We start from the raw sequence: 16,359 nt of genomic DNA, 5'->3' as shown, positions 1-16,359 counted from the left end.
CTTCTAACTTGCTTAGAATACCACTCTTAATGTTTAAATCACAAACCCAATTTGACCATATCTTAGTGTGTTAGATGTTGCTAAGTGCCTAGTTTGTGCCATGCTATTTTCCAGCTTTCTCAGAAGTTTTTGTCAAAAATTGAGTTCTTATCCCAGAAGCCGGAATCTTTGGATTTATCAAACACTGGGTTACTACACTCCTTGACTGTTGTGTGTTGTTTTTTTTCCTCTCCCTTTTATTTTTTTTTTTTGGCTGTTCTTTTGTTCTCTGATGTTTACTTTTAAAAAATTTTATTCTTTTATTCTTTTTTCCTTTCATCCTCCCCACCTCCCCCAAGCACACTAATTAAGCACAGATATATTTAATAGACATATACATACATCCACATATATACCCACACTCATATATAACATTTATATATATGTATACATGTGTATGTGTGTACATGTACATATACACATATGTGTACACATTTATCCACATCCATCCGCTTACATATATATCTATATACATACATATCTACATATATTCACATACACGAACACAAATGCATTTACCCATATGTAAACATACATCTAAAGTAATGGTATGGGGGGCAGCTAGGTGGTACAGTGGATAGAACACCAGCCCTGAAGTTCAAATCTGGCCTCAGACACTTCACACTTCCTAGCTGTGTGACCCTGGGCAAGTCACTCAACCCCAATTACCTCAGCAAAAAAAAAAAAAAAAAAAAAGTATGGCTGACTCATAATGTCGATTTCTCTCTTGATTGGATCTTCAAGTTTGACTTTGTCTAAAATCAGTGATTACTAACTGTACTTTTTTTCCTAATAAATTTGACTCCTGCTCAAATAATAGTGTTTGGATATATCTCTTCTTTCCTATCCTTGCTAATTCTTCTATGTTAATTCTTCGCCTTGCTGCTACTTAAGCTCCCCTTCCTTGTCTTTTCCCCACCCTTTGCTTTCCCCTCCATTCCTCCCTCCCCTTTATTTCTTTATAGATTTTGGAGAGTGCTGTCTCCTGCATGCCATCTATGTAGTGTTGCCTATTGAATCTGTTTCCGATGTGAGTAGGCTTTCAAAACACTGAGTTCTCCTTCTCCCCAATGCCTCTGTATCACCTCATTTATATACATCTTTCTTTTGAGCTACTGATTACTGATGGCTAATTACTCTTAATTACTGATTACTATAATTAATTACTGATATAATTACAGATGTCAATTTCCTTAAAATTAATCGTGGATATTGGCTCTTACATGTTAAGTTTTCTATCGAGTTTGGCTTTGGATGGAAATCCTGAAAATCTGCAAGTTTGTTGAAAGTCCTTTTTTTTTTTTTTTTTTTTTTTTCATTTGACATTATGGATAATTTTGCTACAGGTCTGGTTCTTTTGCTAATATATATGATTCCAGTATCTCTGGTCTTTTATGGTGACTGCTGATAAATCTTGTGCAATTCTAATTGTAGCTCCTGCATATTTAGTTTTTTTTCTTGTTTCTTGCAAAATTTGCTCTTTCCATCTCAGGGTTTTAAAATTTGTCAATAATATTCCTATGTGTTTTCCAAAAAGGATCTCTTTGAGGTAATGATCAGTGGATTTTTTTCTGTTTCAGCTTTCCCCTCATATTCTATCACCCCAGGACAATTTTCTTGTATTATTTCTTGCATCATTGTGTCAAGGCTCTTTTTTCTGGTCACAGTTTTCAGGTACTCAATTCTTCTTATAGCTTATCTTGATCTGTTGTTTTTCTTATAAGATGTTTCACATTCGGTTCTGGTTTTTTTTTTTTTTTTCAGTCTTTATAATAATGTTATTTCTTTATCTCTCATAGCTTCACTAGCTTCCCCTTGCTCAATTCTAATTTTCAAAGTTATTTTCATCTTTAACACTGTTTGATTTCTTGTTGGATAACTTTTTTTTTTCATAATCTTGTTTTTATTGGATGGTTTTTATATATTTTTAAAATTTTCTTCAATGTCTCATTTGTTTTTTCGGGTGTGGCATTTGGGATTAAATGACTTACCCAGGGTCACACAGCTAGTAAGTGTCTGAGGCCAGATCTGAACTCAGGTTGAACTCAGGTCCTCCAGATTGTAGGGCTGGTACTCTATCCACTGTGCCATTTAGCTGCTCCTCTCACTTTTCAATTTTAAACATTTTTTTTAGTTATATGATTTTTATTTTATTTATCATATGATTTTAAAATTCTTTTCTGAATTCTTTCATAAATTCTCTTTGAGCCGGGAGCCATTTCACGTTAGTCTTTGGGGTAGAAGAAGCTCTTTTCACTTGAAAGTCCTCCTCTGAAGATGACCCCTGACTTTCCCTATTCCCAAACTAATTTTCAATGGTCAGTTTCTTTCTTCATTTAAAACAATTTTTTAAAAATGAGAAATATTAGGTTAGAGCCTCTAAACATGGTGGGGGAAGAATGGCGCCTCTAGCTTCACTCCAGCTCCCCCCTCTAACCTGGAAACCCCCCCCCCTTTCCTGCAAGTGTCCCCAGCCAACAGCATCCCTGTCTTCCTGCCTCTGTACTCCCAGCGTGTTGACTTCTTCTCACCCAGGGCCTTGTCCCTTCAGCAGATCTGGGCCTGGTGCTCCCATCAGTCCTCCCACACTCAGACCCCGACTCCACACCAGTCCCGTGGTTCCTGCTGAGGCTCCAGCCAACCCGGGCATCCCCAGGGATCCCCACTTGGTTTTTCTGGGGAACTGCCCAGAGGTGTTCACACTTCACATGTGTTAATCCCTGGCCTGGGTCTTTTTCAGGGTCTTCTCGGTTTGGACCTGGAGAACCCCTATTCTGCCGTCTTGATTTTTTACCAGTCCAGTTTACCCTGAGGTGCAAATGTGTTCTATTTGTAAGGAAAATCTGGAGAGCTCAGAACTTAGTGACCCATTCCTATAGCTTCCCAGAGTCCTCCCCAGTTCTTGTGCCCTGTGCTCCTAACCCATTCCCCTGATGGACTACTCTTTCTTAGCCAGCACCAGATGGTTCTGGGGAGCGCCGCTTCATAGTGTACTTTTGGGTCTGGCTCAGCTAGGGCACCTGCCTGGCAGATTTTTCATTAATTCCCTTGAAGTTCTTGACCTTTTGTTCTTCCGGGTGAATTTTGTCATCCCTTTTTCTAACTGTAAAGTAATTTCTTGGCAGTTTGCTCGGTGTGGCACTGAGAAAGGAGAGCACCGCGGCAGAATCGTTATTTTTGTTATATTAGCTCGGCCTATCCACGAACACTTGTTGTTATTCCAATTGTTTAGATCTGACTTTATGAAAGCATTTTTTAAAAAAAACGAGAAAAGATGTACAAATGCCAGTAAAACTGATTCAGCTGTTGAAAAGGTCTTGGATGTGGGCCTTGCCCACCTTGGATCCTGACCTCTGCCAAGCACGGCCTCCTGCCCTTTTCATCGCAGCGTTTTTGTGGGAATGTAGGTTATTTGGGGGTCTCTTGCTGACCCTTCAGTGACTCCCTTGGATAAGCCTGGTTCTACTGGATCTCCGTTGGTCCCTATCCAAGGGCTCCTGAAAGTCACACTGATGGCATCTGTTTGGCCCCAGGGCCACGTTGTCCCTGGCTCCTCCAGGTCCTGGAATTTTCCCCCCTGGGCAGCCTGAGAGCTCCCTCTCCTTCCCCCTGCAGCTTCCTGAAGATGGCCTCTCCTTGGTACCCCCAGGCCTCCCCTCAGAGTCCCCGGGCCTCCCCTGGGCCAGGGAGCCGGATCACTGACTTTGCTTTGTTCTCTCATCTGCTTACTTGGCGGGGAGCTCTGGTGAAATTCCAGCTGGCCTGTCACTCAGCCGTTGGGAGCTGGAGGTGCCGAAGGGGGCTCGGGGATGAGGGTGTCGTGGCCCCTCGACAGTCTTGTCCCAGGCCCTCTGCTCAGCACCCCTGGCTGCCCTCCTGTGGGCGAGGCCTTGTTCAGAGCTGCAGTAAGTTCAGATGGGCCTCCAGAGGCCTCCCCTATCAGCAGGATCACTGGATGCCAGAGCCAGGCGCCATCTCAAAGATGAGTCAGGGCCGGAGGCCGCCAAGGTGCCCCCTGAAGTCCTGGCATCTCCACTGGGGCTGCTCAGAGGCCCAGGAGGCTGGGGGCACCTAAGGCCTCCTTTCTCTGGGTCCCTGCTCAAGGTCAGGGCAAGTTGAGAAGCGTTATTAAGCACTCTGAGTGCTAGAGCTGGGCTAGATGGGCAAAAGCAGCGCCTTTCCCTCTGCTGCCCGTGTGCCCCAGGCTGGCACTCAGTGGGTAACAGCTCGTGGAGGCCGGGGCGCTGGCCAGGAACTAGGCTAGGAGCTCATTTGGGGCGGCCTCCAGGGGAATTTGCCTTTTCCAAGGGCATTTTGGACAAGAGGACGGGTACTTTTGGCCCCGAGTCCTTAGGTTCTGTGGTAGAGAGAGGGACTGGGTCTAACCCCATAGGTAGCATGTGGCCCCCCGGTTCCCCTCTGAGAGAAGGAGGATGGGTTTCCCCGTGCGGTCTGAGGGGCCAGCACGGGCCCTGGCCTCCCCCTGAGCTTAGCTGCCCCCTCCTCCTTCATCAGCCCTTCCCTTCCTCCACAAGGGCTGTTCCTGCAAGTCCTCCTGGGTTCTGACTTCTTCCCATTCGCTTTCAGTAATCTCTCAGCATTCACGAACCCCCCCCGCCTCTCCGGGCAGCCGTCCCTTGCTCAGGGGGCACCCATTTGGGCATGATGAGGTGCCCAACGTGGGCTAGACCCCGGGGCTCCAGGGACAAAGAAACGCCATCGTCCCCTTCACAGGGAGCTTCCAGTTCATGTGGGAGATAAGACACCTGGAAGCATTTGTAGAATAAAGTAGAGAAACGGGGGCAGCCGGAGAGGGAGGGCCAGGCTCAGGGAAGGCTCCTGAAGGGTTCTGCCTGGCAGAGGATGGAGAGGGGCATTGCGGGCACCGGGGCAACCCATGCAAAGGCCTTGAGGCAGGAGATGTCTCTGTGTGGGAGGTCCCTGAGGCTGGGGGGGTGGTGGCTCATGGAGAGTTGTATTGACCGGGGCCGGGGAGCCATGGAGCGCCTTCAGACCCACACTGGAAAAAGGGCAAGGCCGGCAGCGAGGCAGCCTCCTGGGCAGCAGGGGATGGTCACCTCTCTGGGAGAGGGCACCTGGCGGGGAGGAGAATGCCAGTTAGCAGAGGGAGCAGGAGGGGACTGACTTCTGCTTTGGAGGAGAGGCTGGGGCTGGCACGGGAGCACCCGGGCCGAGATTTCTCCCCTCCCAGTCGCCCCCATCGCCCTTCCTGCCCGAGCGTGGCTGAGGGGCGTTTTCTGCGTCTCTCCTCCTGTCTGTGATTTGGGATGGCCTTTCCCGCGGTGGTTGGTGGTGGGCAGTGCCAGGGTAACTTACTTTCTCTCCCTTTTCTCTCGTGGCCCCTGCTTTTGCTCAGGTGCAGTCCGCCAAGGCCGAGCACTTCTATCGGACCAGAAGCCTGTCCATCCTCTTTGGGGCCTGGAAAAGCTTCAGCTGCCAGCAGCGGGCGCAGCGGGCACGGAGGGCAGAGGCTGTTAGCTTTCACAGGTAGGTGAACTCGAGTGGGCACCGAGGCTCACGGCATGCCAGTTCCAGAGAGGGCAGTCATCGGTGCCCTCGGGCCTTTTGTGGTAGAAGAGCGTCCAAAGCGTGCTGGAAGAGGGCCCACTTTTCTGGAAGCTTCCTCTGCAGCCATCATCTCTAGAACTTTAGCTTCTGGATCAGTCGGCAGCCTCCCAGAAGGCGCCGTGGCATTGCCCCAGCACTATAGGGGAGCAGGGTTGCCATCTTGGATCTCTGTGTGCCCCTGTGAGTCTAGCCCAGGGCCCTGCTCACCTCAGGAACGTGTGTCCTGAAAATCTGGGGGCTCCTGCCGTGGGCTGGGGCCAGAGAGCAGTCTGGTCCAGGCTGCTGAGGCTCCTTCCCAGCCCCTGGGACGAGTGTGCCGGCCAGAGCGGGACCAAGGGGAGCAGCAGGGAGCATGGCGTCAACCCCCGCCGGCTCTGCCCTCACTTTGGAGACGTGAGTAGACTGACAGCTGAGGAGCCCTCAGGGAAGGATGCCAGACGTTTCCCAGCAAGTTTGCCAGCCGGCCCCAAAACTCAGGCTTTCCAGGCTTAAAACTACATGGCTCTGGTGCTGGCACGGGAGGTGTGGCCCTGGGATGCTCGTCTTGGGCTGGCCGAGAGCTCTGTAGGGTACAGGAATTGAGCCGAGGGCAGCGGCGTGAGCCCCATGCCAGGCTTGGGAGTCTGATTGGACAGGACCTGGGCTTTCAGAAGCCTGGGAGATGAGGCTGGGGGGGCAGTGATTGGCGCCTGGCAGAGGGGGCGCTCGAGAAGCTGGCAGTCAAGGCCCTTCATGGCCATGGACTGCGGAGGATTTCGATGTGCACTGAGGGACTTGGCCCTGACAAGCCAGGAGAGAGTCAGGTCCTGTGGGGGATGAGCCAGGGAGGGTGACTGCTGCCCCTGGGACTTCTGGGATGTCACTGAGCACAGGAAGAGGCTGCCAGGCCCCTTTGAACCTCAGGGAGCAGCCCCTGTCCCTGGAGGCCGACCTCTGCTGCCGAGGGCCCGGCCACTTTTGTTTTTAGAAATTGTGTCCTTGCGATTCTCTCCCTTCCCCCCACCCTCACTGCTGAGCAAGTGAACTTGAAAAGCGCGGCCTTCAGGTGGAGGCCCACCTCGGCCTCGCCACTCGGCCGACCCTCTGGGCTGGGGACTCGGGCCGGATCTCTCGGGTCATCCAAAGTTATGTTGTCTCGTGCTGTTATTGTCTCTGCATCGGGTCCTCATGAGGGCCTTTTGTCTATGGGCCGGGCACGATGGCCCTGGGAGATGCGTGCTGTCCCATGTCCCCATTTTACAGAGGAGGAAACTGAGACAAACTTGTCCAGGATCACACAGCCGGGACTCCAGCAGCAGCCAACAACTTAGCCTGGGCCGTTTGGGGCCATTGTGGGTCTGAGTCCCTTCCTGGGATTTAGACTCCTTTTGTTAGTTCTCTGTCTGTCTCTGTCTCCTCTCTTATCTCTCTGTTTCTTTGTCTCTGTCTCTCTTTGCTTTGAGAAGGGAAGAAATACACCCATTATATATATGAAGTCATGGAAAAGATATTTTCATGTTGCAACAAAAGAAGTCCAAGAAAAGCAAAGTGAGAAGACCCGCTCCGGCGTGCCCTCCGAGCTCCCGCTCTTGCCTCTTTAGTTGCCCCGGGTCATCATCTTGGTCAGGACAGCCGAGTCGTTCCCAGGCTCTCGTCGTCACAGTAGACTGGCCCATTCTGTTTGCTAGGATTTGGCTCGCCAGGTTGTCCCAGGATTTCCCATAGGCCACCAGTGCCATGTCTTAGAGCAGAAGTCTTCTGCCCGAGCTTGTTCTACCATCCCCAGGAGGTGACATCCCTTCCAGACCCGGTTTTCAGGCCCCCATCTTCTCCCTCTTACCACCTTAGGCCAGTTTTCTGTCCTGAGCTGACCACATCTGGAGCATCACAACCAACTTCAGAGATGCCATCTTGGGCAAGACATGGATGAGCCCTTACCCAGCTAAGGGGGGCCGCCAGGGTGGCAGGGGGCCTTAAACCGGGCCACATAGGGATCATCACAGGGAGCATTTTGTTCAGAAAATGAGCATTTCTTGGCGAAATGATGGTGCATATATGTCTAACCGGGCACCAGATGAGGAGACTGCCCCCAAAAGACAGGAATTAGACTGACCGAAGTTGGAGGGGGGCAGATTTTGGCTCCCTAACAATTAGAGGCATCCAGGCGTGGAGCAGGGTGTGCAGTGGGCGCCCCACTGCTGGAAGGCTCCAGTTGAAGGCTGGAATGTAGGGAATTAGTACAGCATTGTAAGAAACAGATGTTACTGTGGAGAAGCTTGGGAAGTCTTCTGTGAATGAATCCAAAGTCTCTTTAATGGGACTCGGGAAACAGTAGGCGTACTGACTACAAAATGGAAACAGTAGCACCACAGATTGGCCCTGAAATTGTGCCCAAATGACCTCAACGAAGATTGTAAGAAAGCCCTTCCCCTGCTGTTTTAAGGGGGTGACATAATGCGAATAATGTCAGGCATTTTTGATATGTTGATTAATTTTGCTGAATTGCATTAGGAGAAGGGGAATGGGAACTGCTGGGGAAAAAAATGAAATATATCAGTACAGTTTTCTTAAAAAAAAAAAAATTGAAACAGAGCAGCAAGGTGGCACAGTGGCAGGAGGGCCTGAGTTCAAATCTGACCTCAGACACTTTAACACTTCATAGTTGTGTGACCCTGGGCAAGTCACTTAACCCCAACTGCCTCAGCAAAAAAACAAAAACAAAATCTAAAACAAAATTTATGGAAAAAAAAAACAAACAACTTTCAAAACCAATTTGAAATAAAGTAAAACAAATGTGTGTGTATATATATCTGTTCAAAGCCAACAAAGCAAAATAAACCTAGAGGTTTTTTTAAAAGCCTATAAATTGACCCAGAATAGTTAATATTTTCATTGGATTTGGCTTCCCAACTTCAATAGATGTCATTGAGAAAATGCTGGGAGTAGTTAGAGGCTCAGAGTTTGAATTCTGACACTGACATTTTCTAGCAGAGTGTGAAGGGTGAAATTTCAGAGTTCTTTTGATTGGATTTGATTTGATTCTCTTGTTTGTGGTTTAGTTAATTTGTTTTGTTTTCACTTCTTTTGGGAGTAGTTCTTTTTCATATCCTTTGACCTTTTACCTACTGGAAAAAGGCTGTTGATCTTTATATATTTTCAGTCAAGTTCTTATGTATTTTGGCTATTAGAGATATTTTCCCCCAGTTGAACACTTCCCTTGCTTTTCTTTTTTCTTTTTTTTTCTTTTTTGTTTCTCCAGCAATTTTTTAAATTAATTTTTATAATTATAAATTTTTTTGACAGTATATATGCATATGTAATTTTTTTTAATAGCTTTATCCCTTGTATTCATTTTTCCAGATTTTCCCCTCCCTCCCTCTACTCCCTCCCCTAGATGACAGGCAATCCCATACATTTTACATGTGTTACAGTATAACCTAGATACAATATATGTGTGTAAATCCAGTTTTCTTCTTGCACGTTAAGTATTGGATTCCGAAGGTATAAGTAACCTGGGTAGATAGACATTAGTGCTAATATTTTGCATTCAATTCCCAGTGTTCCTTCTCTGGATGTAATTGTTTCTGTCCATCATTGATCAACTACTTCCCTTGCTTTTCAAGTTGCATTAATTTTGTTCATGCAAACAATTTTCAATTTCCAATTCCACCGGTTCCAATGTCTATTCTTCTCTTTTGTAACCAACTCTATCCCTTGATAGATCAAACCCGATCTAAAACAGAGAATGGTCCTCTCATACCCTTTTAAATTTTTTATGATAGCTTCTTTCATTTTCAAGTCACTTTCATTTTGAGTTCATTGTGTAAGGTACTCATCCACACACAATTTCTGTTCTACTTTTCAGTTTACCCTGCATCTCTTGTTAAGTAGGGTGTGCTTTTGTATTTTAGGGTTTATTAATAACTGAGTTATTTTTATTCTTTATTCTTCCTTGCCTAGACTGTTCCATTGATGTGCTTCTCCATTTTTAGCCATTATCAAGTGGTTTTGAGGATTGCTGCTTTATTCTGTAGTTTGTGTTTGGAAGTACCACCTCCTCGTTATTTCTGTCTTTTTAAAGTTCATTTATTTCCTTTAGTGTTTAGGCCCTTTGTTCCCTTATGTGATTTCTACTGTTATTTTATCTAGCTTCCTAAAGTATCATTATATGTTAATTACTAAAACATCAAATTTGGAAATTAATTTCTGTGGCATTGTCATTTTTATTATGTTAGCATGGCCCAGCCATGAGCACTGAATATTCTTCCAGTTATTTAAACTGCCCTTTTTTTCTTCAGGAAGGATCTTGTAATTGCACTGAGTATGTTTTAGTAGTATGACTCCCAATTATCCTCAGGGCTGTTGTAGTTATTTTGAGTGTATCTTCCCTTTTTTAAAATTTCCTCTTGGATTTTGTTATTACTCTGTAGAAATGCTCTTGATTTTTGTGACATCTTAGTTCATTGTTTAAAATTCACAAACAACTTTTAAAAAGATAAAAACAATGTGTTGAATTTAGAATTCAGACAATAGATGCTTTTGTTGAAGTTTGTCCTACTTTGGGGGTCAGCCATAGTTATCCTAAAGCTAAAAAAACAAAAACAAAACAAAAGAAAAAAACAGAAGAAAAGAAAATGGCTACCTCCTCTTTGTTGTTTACATTTTCTTGCTTTCTTTCTTTTCTTTTCCTTTTTTTGGGGGGGTCAGCCATAGTTATCCTAAAGCTAAAAAAACAAAAACAAAACAAAAGAAAAAAACAGAAGAAAAGAAAATGGCTACCTCCTCTTTGTTGTTTACATTTTCTTGCTTTCTTTCTTTTCTTTTCCTTTTTTTGGGGGGGGTCAGCCATAGTTATCCTAAAGCAAAAAAAAACAAAAACAAAACAAAACAAAAAAACAACCGAAGAAAAGAAAATGGCTACCTCCTCTTTGTTGTTTACATTTTCTTGCTTTCTTTCTTTTCTTTTCCTTTTTTTTTTTTTTATAAAGGTATTCAGGATTAAATAACTTGCCCAGAAACTTACAATTAGTTTAAGTGACTGAAGCCAAATCCAAATCCCCTGTTTGTCTAAATTTCTTTCTTTCTTAACATTTTATTCATTTTAACTTTTTAATAATAGCTTCCAAATACATGCAAAGATAGTTTTCAACACTCACCCTTGGAAAACCTTGTGTGTTCCAAATTTTTCTCCCTCCCTTCCCCTGGACAAGAAGTATCCAATATATATTAAACTTGTTCAGTTCTTCTAAACATATTTCCACATTTATCATGCTACACAAGAAAAATTCAGATCAAAAAGGTCTTTTAAATTTCTTTTAATAGTATTTTATTTTTGCAAGTACATGCAAGCAAAGCAAGCAACAACAAAATGAGTGAAAACTCTATGTTTTGGTCCACACTCAGTCCCCACAGTCTCTCTCTGGGTGATGATGGCTCTCTCCATCCGAGTTTATTGGGAAAGAGCCACATCCATCAGAATTGATCCTCATATAGTATTGTTGTTGAAGTGTACAGCGATCTCCTGGTCCTGCTCCTTTCCCTCAGCATCAGTTCCTGTCAGTCTCTCCAGGCCTCTCTGTATTCCTCCTGCTGGCCGTATCTTATGGAACAATCCTATTCCACAACCTTCATAGACCATAAGTTATCCAGCCGTTCCCCCACCCTCCTCTTTGGTGGAGGAGAAAGCCGAGCCCCAGAGGGAGGCTGGGAATCCCTTAGGTCTGTCCTCCCGAGGGCAGGACAGAGTCCAGTTGTTGGCAGTGACTGGTTTTCTAGATGTCCTGAAAGGTTCGTGACCTGGCAGAAAGAGCACCTTTGGGCAAAGGAGCTGGAGGAGAGATTGGGGGGGGGGGGCGGACGTGACCAAGGGCTCCGGTGGCAAAACCTTGGGGCAGGAAGCTGAGCGTCTCCCATCCTCTGTGCCCATAGGTCTTTCCTTAGGACCTGGTGTTTGGTTCTGGGAGCCAAGGGGCAGGGAGCGCTGAAGTGGGGCCCTGGGGGTGGCTGGAAAGGAGCCAGGCGAGGCTGGAGAGCAGGAACCCCTGATCCCAGTGAGAGGAAGGGGCCGGGCTCCCTGCTGGCCCCTCCTCCGACTCAGCTGGAAGTGGGCCCCCGGGACGCTGGGGTCTCCCAGAGCGTCTGCCCCCTCCCTCACTGCCAGTGGGGTGCGGCCCACGGCTGGCAAGGGCTCTGTCCTAAAGTGCCTCAGCGAACGTCGGCCCTTTTTGCCCTTCTTTGTCCCAGGGAATCGGTGACGAGGTGGGCCTTTGATACGTGGTGGCAGAAGATGTGCCTTCAGCGAGAAGCGCGATTGTCCCAGAGAATGGTAGGCAGCCACCCACAGCAGTGTGCCCGGCTTGCCCACCGGCCCTTGCCACACCCATGCTGCTCTTTGTACCTGGGGGAAGGGGCTCTCACACTGCCCTCTGTGCCAGTGGGTGCCCACAGTGCCCTCTGAGGCTGCGGGGCAGAGCGGAATGCGTCCTGCTGCTGAGCTGGGCCGAGCCGCCTTCCGGCCTTCTCTCTTTAGTTCATTCACACGTCCGCTCAGCAGGTAGGGAGGAGGCTGGGCTTCCCTCACCCCGCGGGCCAGGTGGGCACCTGGAGAGTGTGGTGAAGACGGCCCTCCCAGAGGAGGTAGGCCCGGGGCCAGGATTTGAACTCAGGTCCCCCAGCTCCACCCTGCAGCTCCATCTGAGCACCTAGGGTGTGCTGGGGACAAAAGAGATGTGGCCGGAGCTGGCCATGTGGTCGGGCTAGGAGACGGACCATCAGGTGGGGGGCAGGAAGGAGAGCTGCTGGCAGACCCCCGGTGCCTCCCTCTGCTAGTGGGTCAAATGAGGGGGCTGGAGTGGGGGGCTCCGAGAGTGATCAGTCTCCTTTCCCAGCCTGGGGTTCCGAGGCCTCCCTGAGCCTCCGTTTCTTTTCCTGCCAAACCAAGGGCTTGGTCCTGGGGCTTCTTGCAGGCCCAGTCTGTGCCCGGGAGGGGCCATTGCTTGGGGCAGGGTGCCCGGAAGGGCTCCAGGCTGGTGCTCCCTCCTCGGGGCCCCCCTCACTTGTCCTGGGTCTCCCTCCATCCCAGGCCATCCTCCACGCCGAGCGGCAGCTGCTCCGGCACTTCTGGTCCATGTGGCGCCGGCGGGCAGCTGAGCTTTCCATAGAGAGAAGGGACCAGGCCGTGGCTCGTGCCCATCACCGCCACGGGCAGCTGCGGAGGACGTTCCAGATCTGGAAGGAGAACCTTTGGACGCTCCAAGACCAGCAAGTACCTCTTGGGTCCCTTTGACAGCCCGGGCTGAGGCACTGGGGCTCCCGGGACGGCCCTCGGAGGGGGGTCAGAGTCAGCGGGAAGCGCATGAGGGAGAATGGATGGGGGACAAAGGCCCCAAACCAGTGACCAAGGCCGGAGGCGGGACAGCAGAAAGGACTGAAGAAGGGAGAGCTGGAGCCCTGGGGGCTGGCCTGAGCGAGCCTGCAGGCGCTTCCCTTTGGAGGAGATCAGGGAGGGAGCGCCCCACCCCGCTGAGGACTGCTCTGAGGAAGGGGCTTGGCCCCGAGGGCAGAGCGGGGGGCCTGGGGGCACAACCGGAGAGGGCTGGAATTCCAAAGGGAGGCTGGGCCAGACCCCCCAGGGACCCCCTGACTCTCCGAGGGTCCGAGAGACAAGCGTCCTCTTTGGAGCCCCCTGGGCTTGGCCCATCCACCCCACTCCTGCCCTGTGGCAGCCGACACAGAAGGCGGCCTTCAGACCAGAGGTCCCGGGTACCCTCTATGTGGCATTCAAGGCCCTGCCCAGACCCAGCCCGGCCTCTAGTCCAGCCATTGCCCCCTGCCTCCCCCCCCATCTCCCTGTTCTGGCTTTCTCCTGCGCTTTCTCCTGACCCTGGCGCTGACCCCCTCACCTCTGCCCTTGACCCCTTGACACTGGCCCTCTCCTGCCCTACTGAAAGTGACCTCTGTCAGACTTTCAAGGTCCTGGCAACCCAAAGCCAGGCCCTGCAGGACCCCCAGACCCTGTGCCTGACGCTGTGAGGGGCACAGCCAAGGAGGGAGGGCGCAAGGCGGACCGACAGTCTGTGCCCTGGCTGCCAGTCTGAGCTGAGGTCTGCCCCGTTTCCCTCCGTCAGGCGCGCCGGGGCACTGAGAGCGGAAGCGTTCCACGAGGGACGGCTCCTGCGCCTGGCCTGGAGCAGGTGGCGGGAGGTGAGAAGGGCCCGGCTGGGGGGGCACCTCTGAGGGCCACGCCCGAGGCTGGGGGCCCCTTCCGCTCACAGGCCCCTCTCCTCCCCGTGTCCCTCTAGTACGTCGCTGGGCAGAATGCCAAGTGGGAGAAGGCGGTCCGCGCCCATCGCCACTACCGTCAGACACTGCTGCGCAAGGCCTTGGCCGCGTGGATGGTAGGGGCTTCCTCCCTCTGGCTCTGGGGCTCCTGCCAGTTAGCCCGGGGGGGGGAGGGGGCTCAGTGCAGCTCAGGCCCTGCCGCCCACTTCATCTTAAGCGCCCTTTCTGTGCGGCCCCGTGCCAAATGCTGGCGATACGGACTCGGCAACGCCGGCACCTGCATTCTGATGGTGGAGATGCTGTGCCCATGAGCTCTGTCTGGGGCCCACAGCCAGAAATGGAGATGAGGCAGGAGGGCGGAGGGCCTGCCAGGCCTGGGAGATGGGGCAGAGAAACCCTGGGGGGGCCCGCACTGTGGCTGGGGGATTCCCCTCTGTTCTGGCCTCCCCCAGAGTGTTCTCCTCCCCCCGCTTTGGGGCCCTGGGGGTTTCCCACAAGGCAGGGCCCTCACAGACCCTTGGGCGGAGACGAGCCTTTATCCCAGGCCCCCAATGGGTCCCAGGAAGGGAAAGGTGTTCCTGAGGCGGGTGGGCCTGGGCCTCGGGGCCCTCCTTCGGCCTCAGCACAGGTTTGGGAGGGGGCTCGGGGCAATGAGGCCGGGGAGGGGAGGGCGCCCACGCTCCAGGTGATAAAGGCCGGCTTCCTTTCGCAGACTTACCAGGAAAGGGTCAAAGTGGTCCTGGGCCAGGTGGCAGAGAGAGAAGGGCGGCACCGGCGGGAGCGCCTGCGGTAGGTCCCTGGGCCTCCTCTGGGGGCTCTGGCTTGGGCGGCCCCCCAGTACCTGCACGGCTGACCCCCGCCGGGTGCTCGCAGGCAGCCCAGAGCCCCGCGTGGGGAGAAGCGGCCGCTCATGGGCCAGCACCTGCGGGGGTCAGGCCGAGCGGTAGAGGGCCAAAGGAGAGCCCCCTAGCCTCAGGGACGGGCCTGGGCCCTGTGGGGCCTCGGGAGGCTCTGCTGATGTCAGGGCGGGGGGCTGTGGACCCTCACCCCCAGGTGGCTGGAGCTGCCTCTCTGGCTTTTTAATACGTCCCTGCCCCAGAGTGCCCCAGAACAGGCTTGGGGGGACCAGGCCGAAGGGGTGAGGGGGCCAGGATGAGAGGGTGTGGGGGCCAGGGGCAGGGGGAGGGCCAGGCCTGTTGAGGGGCTCTGTCTTGCCCGCAGGTGGGCATTGGGCCTCTGGAGGGAAAATGCCCTGGCCCGGAGGGAGGAGGCCCGGAAGATCCTGTGGGCCGAGGAGCACTACAGGAGGACCATCCTGAGGAAGGTGACTGGCCATGGGGCCCCAGGGCAGGGCGGGCGGAGCCAGTGGGGACATTGGCTTGTGTGTGTTTGTAAAACCAGAGGTAGTTACCGGCTCAAAGGCTTAGCCCGGGCGATGGGCATGGCCGGGCACCGCAGGGCCGTCTTCTTGTGCATTTCGTGCTTTATCGGTTTGAGGCCCGGAAGCTGCCCCTTCCTCTCCCGCCCTTCTCAGCTGTGACTCAGTTTCCTGCAGATCCTGGAAAGGGACCTTTCTCAGAGAACTTGCTGCAAAGACTCCCCCGACATTTCCTGCTTCTCTTTTAACGTAACTGCCTTTTTTCTCTGCCTTTTCTGCAACCAGCCTCCCGTCTCGCGGTTCTCTTCCGCGGCCCGCTGGTCACGCCCCCATTTTGAGCTCTCCGGGGTCGGAGACGCCAGCTGGCCCTTGTTTCTGCCAGGCGGCTGTCCGGTTTTCCCGGCAGTTTTTGTCCCAGGGAGTTCTTGCCCCCGGCAGGCCGGGCAGCTGGGTGATTCTGGGCAGATCTTCATCCCGTGTGCCTCAGTTTCCCCATCTGTAAAGTGGCTGGAGAAGAAAATGACAACAAGCCCACCCCAGTGAAGCCCTGGAGAGTCCGGCCATTGCTGGGATGTGCTCCTCGTTCAGAGCGCGGCGGGGGTCCCTCGGAACCGTCCGGGGAGTGGCTGATGGAGGCTGCAGGTGCTCCGGCATCTCTCGCTGCCCCCAGGCTTCCTCCTCTGAGCCTGTGCTTGGGCCCTGGAAGGTTCCCGCTGCTGCCCCACAGCCTCCCCAGAGCCCTGCGACTGGCCCAGCCGGTGCCCTTTGCTCCATCCTCATCCTTGCCCTGTCTCCCAGTGCTCCCTTCCGCCTGCGTGGCCCAGAGCTACTGAAGCTCATGACACGTCCAGAAGACCTTCCCCGCCACCTCAGAGGCCCTTCTCCTCCCTCTCCCCGTCCAGTCAGCTGCCGGACCTTGTCGTTTGTCCTTCCGCATCTGGCCTCCATCCCCTTCTCCCCGGGGCCCGGACCGCCGCAGCCATGTCCCAGTTAAGACGCCATTCCTCAGGAGCCCAAGTCCCTGCCACGTGCAGCTCAGAATTGGGCTGGCCTCGGCACCTCGGGCTCAGCTTCCCTTGTCTTTCCCCAGCGGG

At 51.8% G+C, this 16,359-nt stretch overlaps 1 protein-coding gene across 4 annotated transcripts in view; it reads left to right on the top strand.

Annotated features, from left to right (window-relative positions):
* The window catches only part of SFI1 (SFI1 centrin binding protein), a 43,346-nt gene that overhangs the window by 17,843 nt on the left and 9,144 nt on the right, over positions 1-16,359 (top strand). For all 4 annotated transcript variants that reach the window (XM_074293115.1, XM_074293125.1, XM_074293100.1 and 1 more), the window contains 7 exons: positions 5,417-5,547; positions 11,851-11,932; positions 12,689-12,867; positions 13,734-13,809; positions 13,908-14,003; positions 14,600-14,676; positions 15,109-15,211. In XM_074293115.1, the coding sequence (XP_074149216.1) occupies positions 5,417-5,547; positions 11,851-11,932; positions 12,689-12,867; positions 13,734-13,809; positions 13,908-14,003; positions 14,600-14,676; positions 15,109-15,211 (744 nt within the window). The remainder of the gene's footprint in view (positions 1-5,416; positions 5,548-11,850; positions 11,933-12,688; positions 12,868-13,733; positions 13,810-13,907; positions 14,004-14,599; positions 14,677-15,108; positions 15,212-16,359) is intronic.

Source organism: Sminthopsis crassicaudata, chromosome 1, assembly GCF_048593235.1.
Source record: "Sminthopsis crassicaudata isolate SCR6 chromosome 1, ASM4859323v1, whole genome shotgun sequence".
NCBI classification, from domain to species: domain Eukaryota; kingdom Metazoa; phylum Chordata; class Mammalia; order Dasyuromorphia; family Dasyuridae; genus Sminthopsis; species Sminthopsis crassicaudata.
Note: the sequence above shows the minus strand (reverse complement) of the source record. Positions and strands in the feature narration are given on the sequence as shown.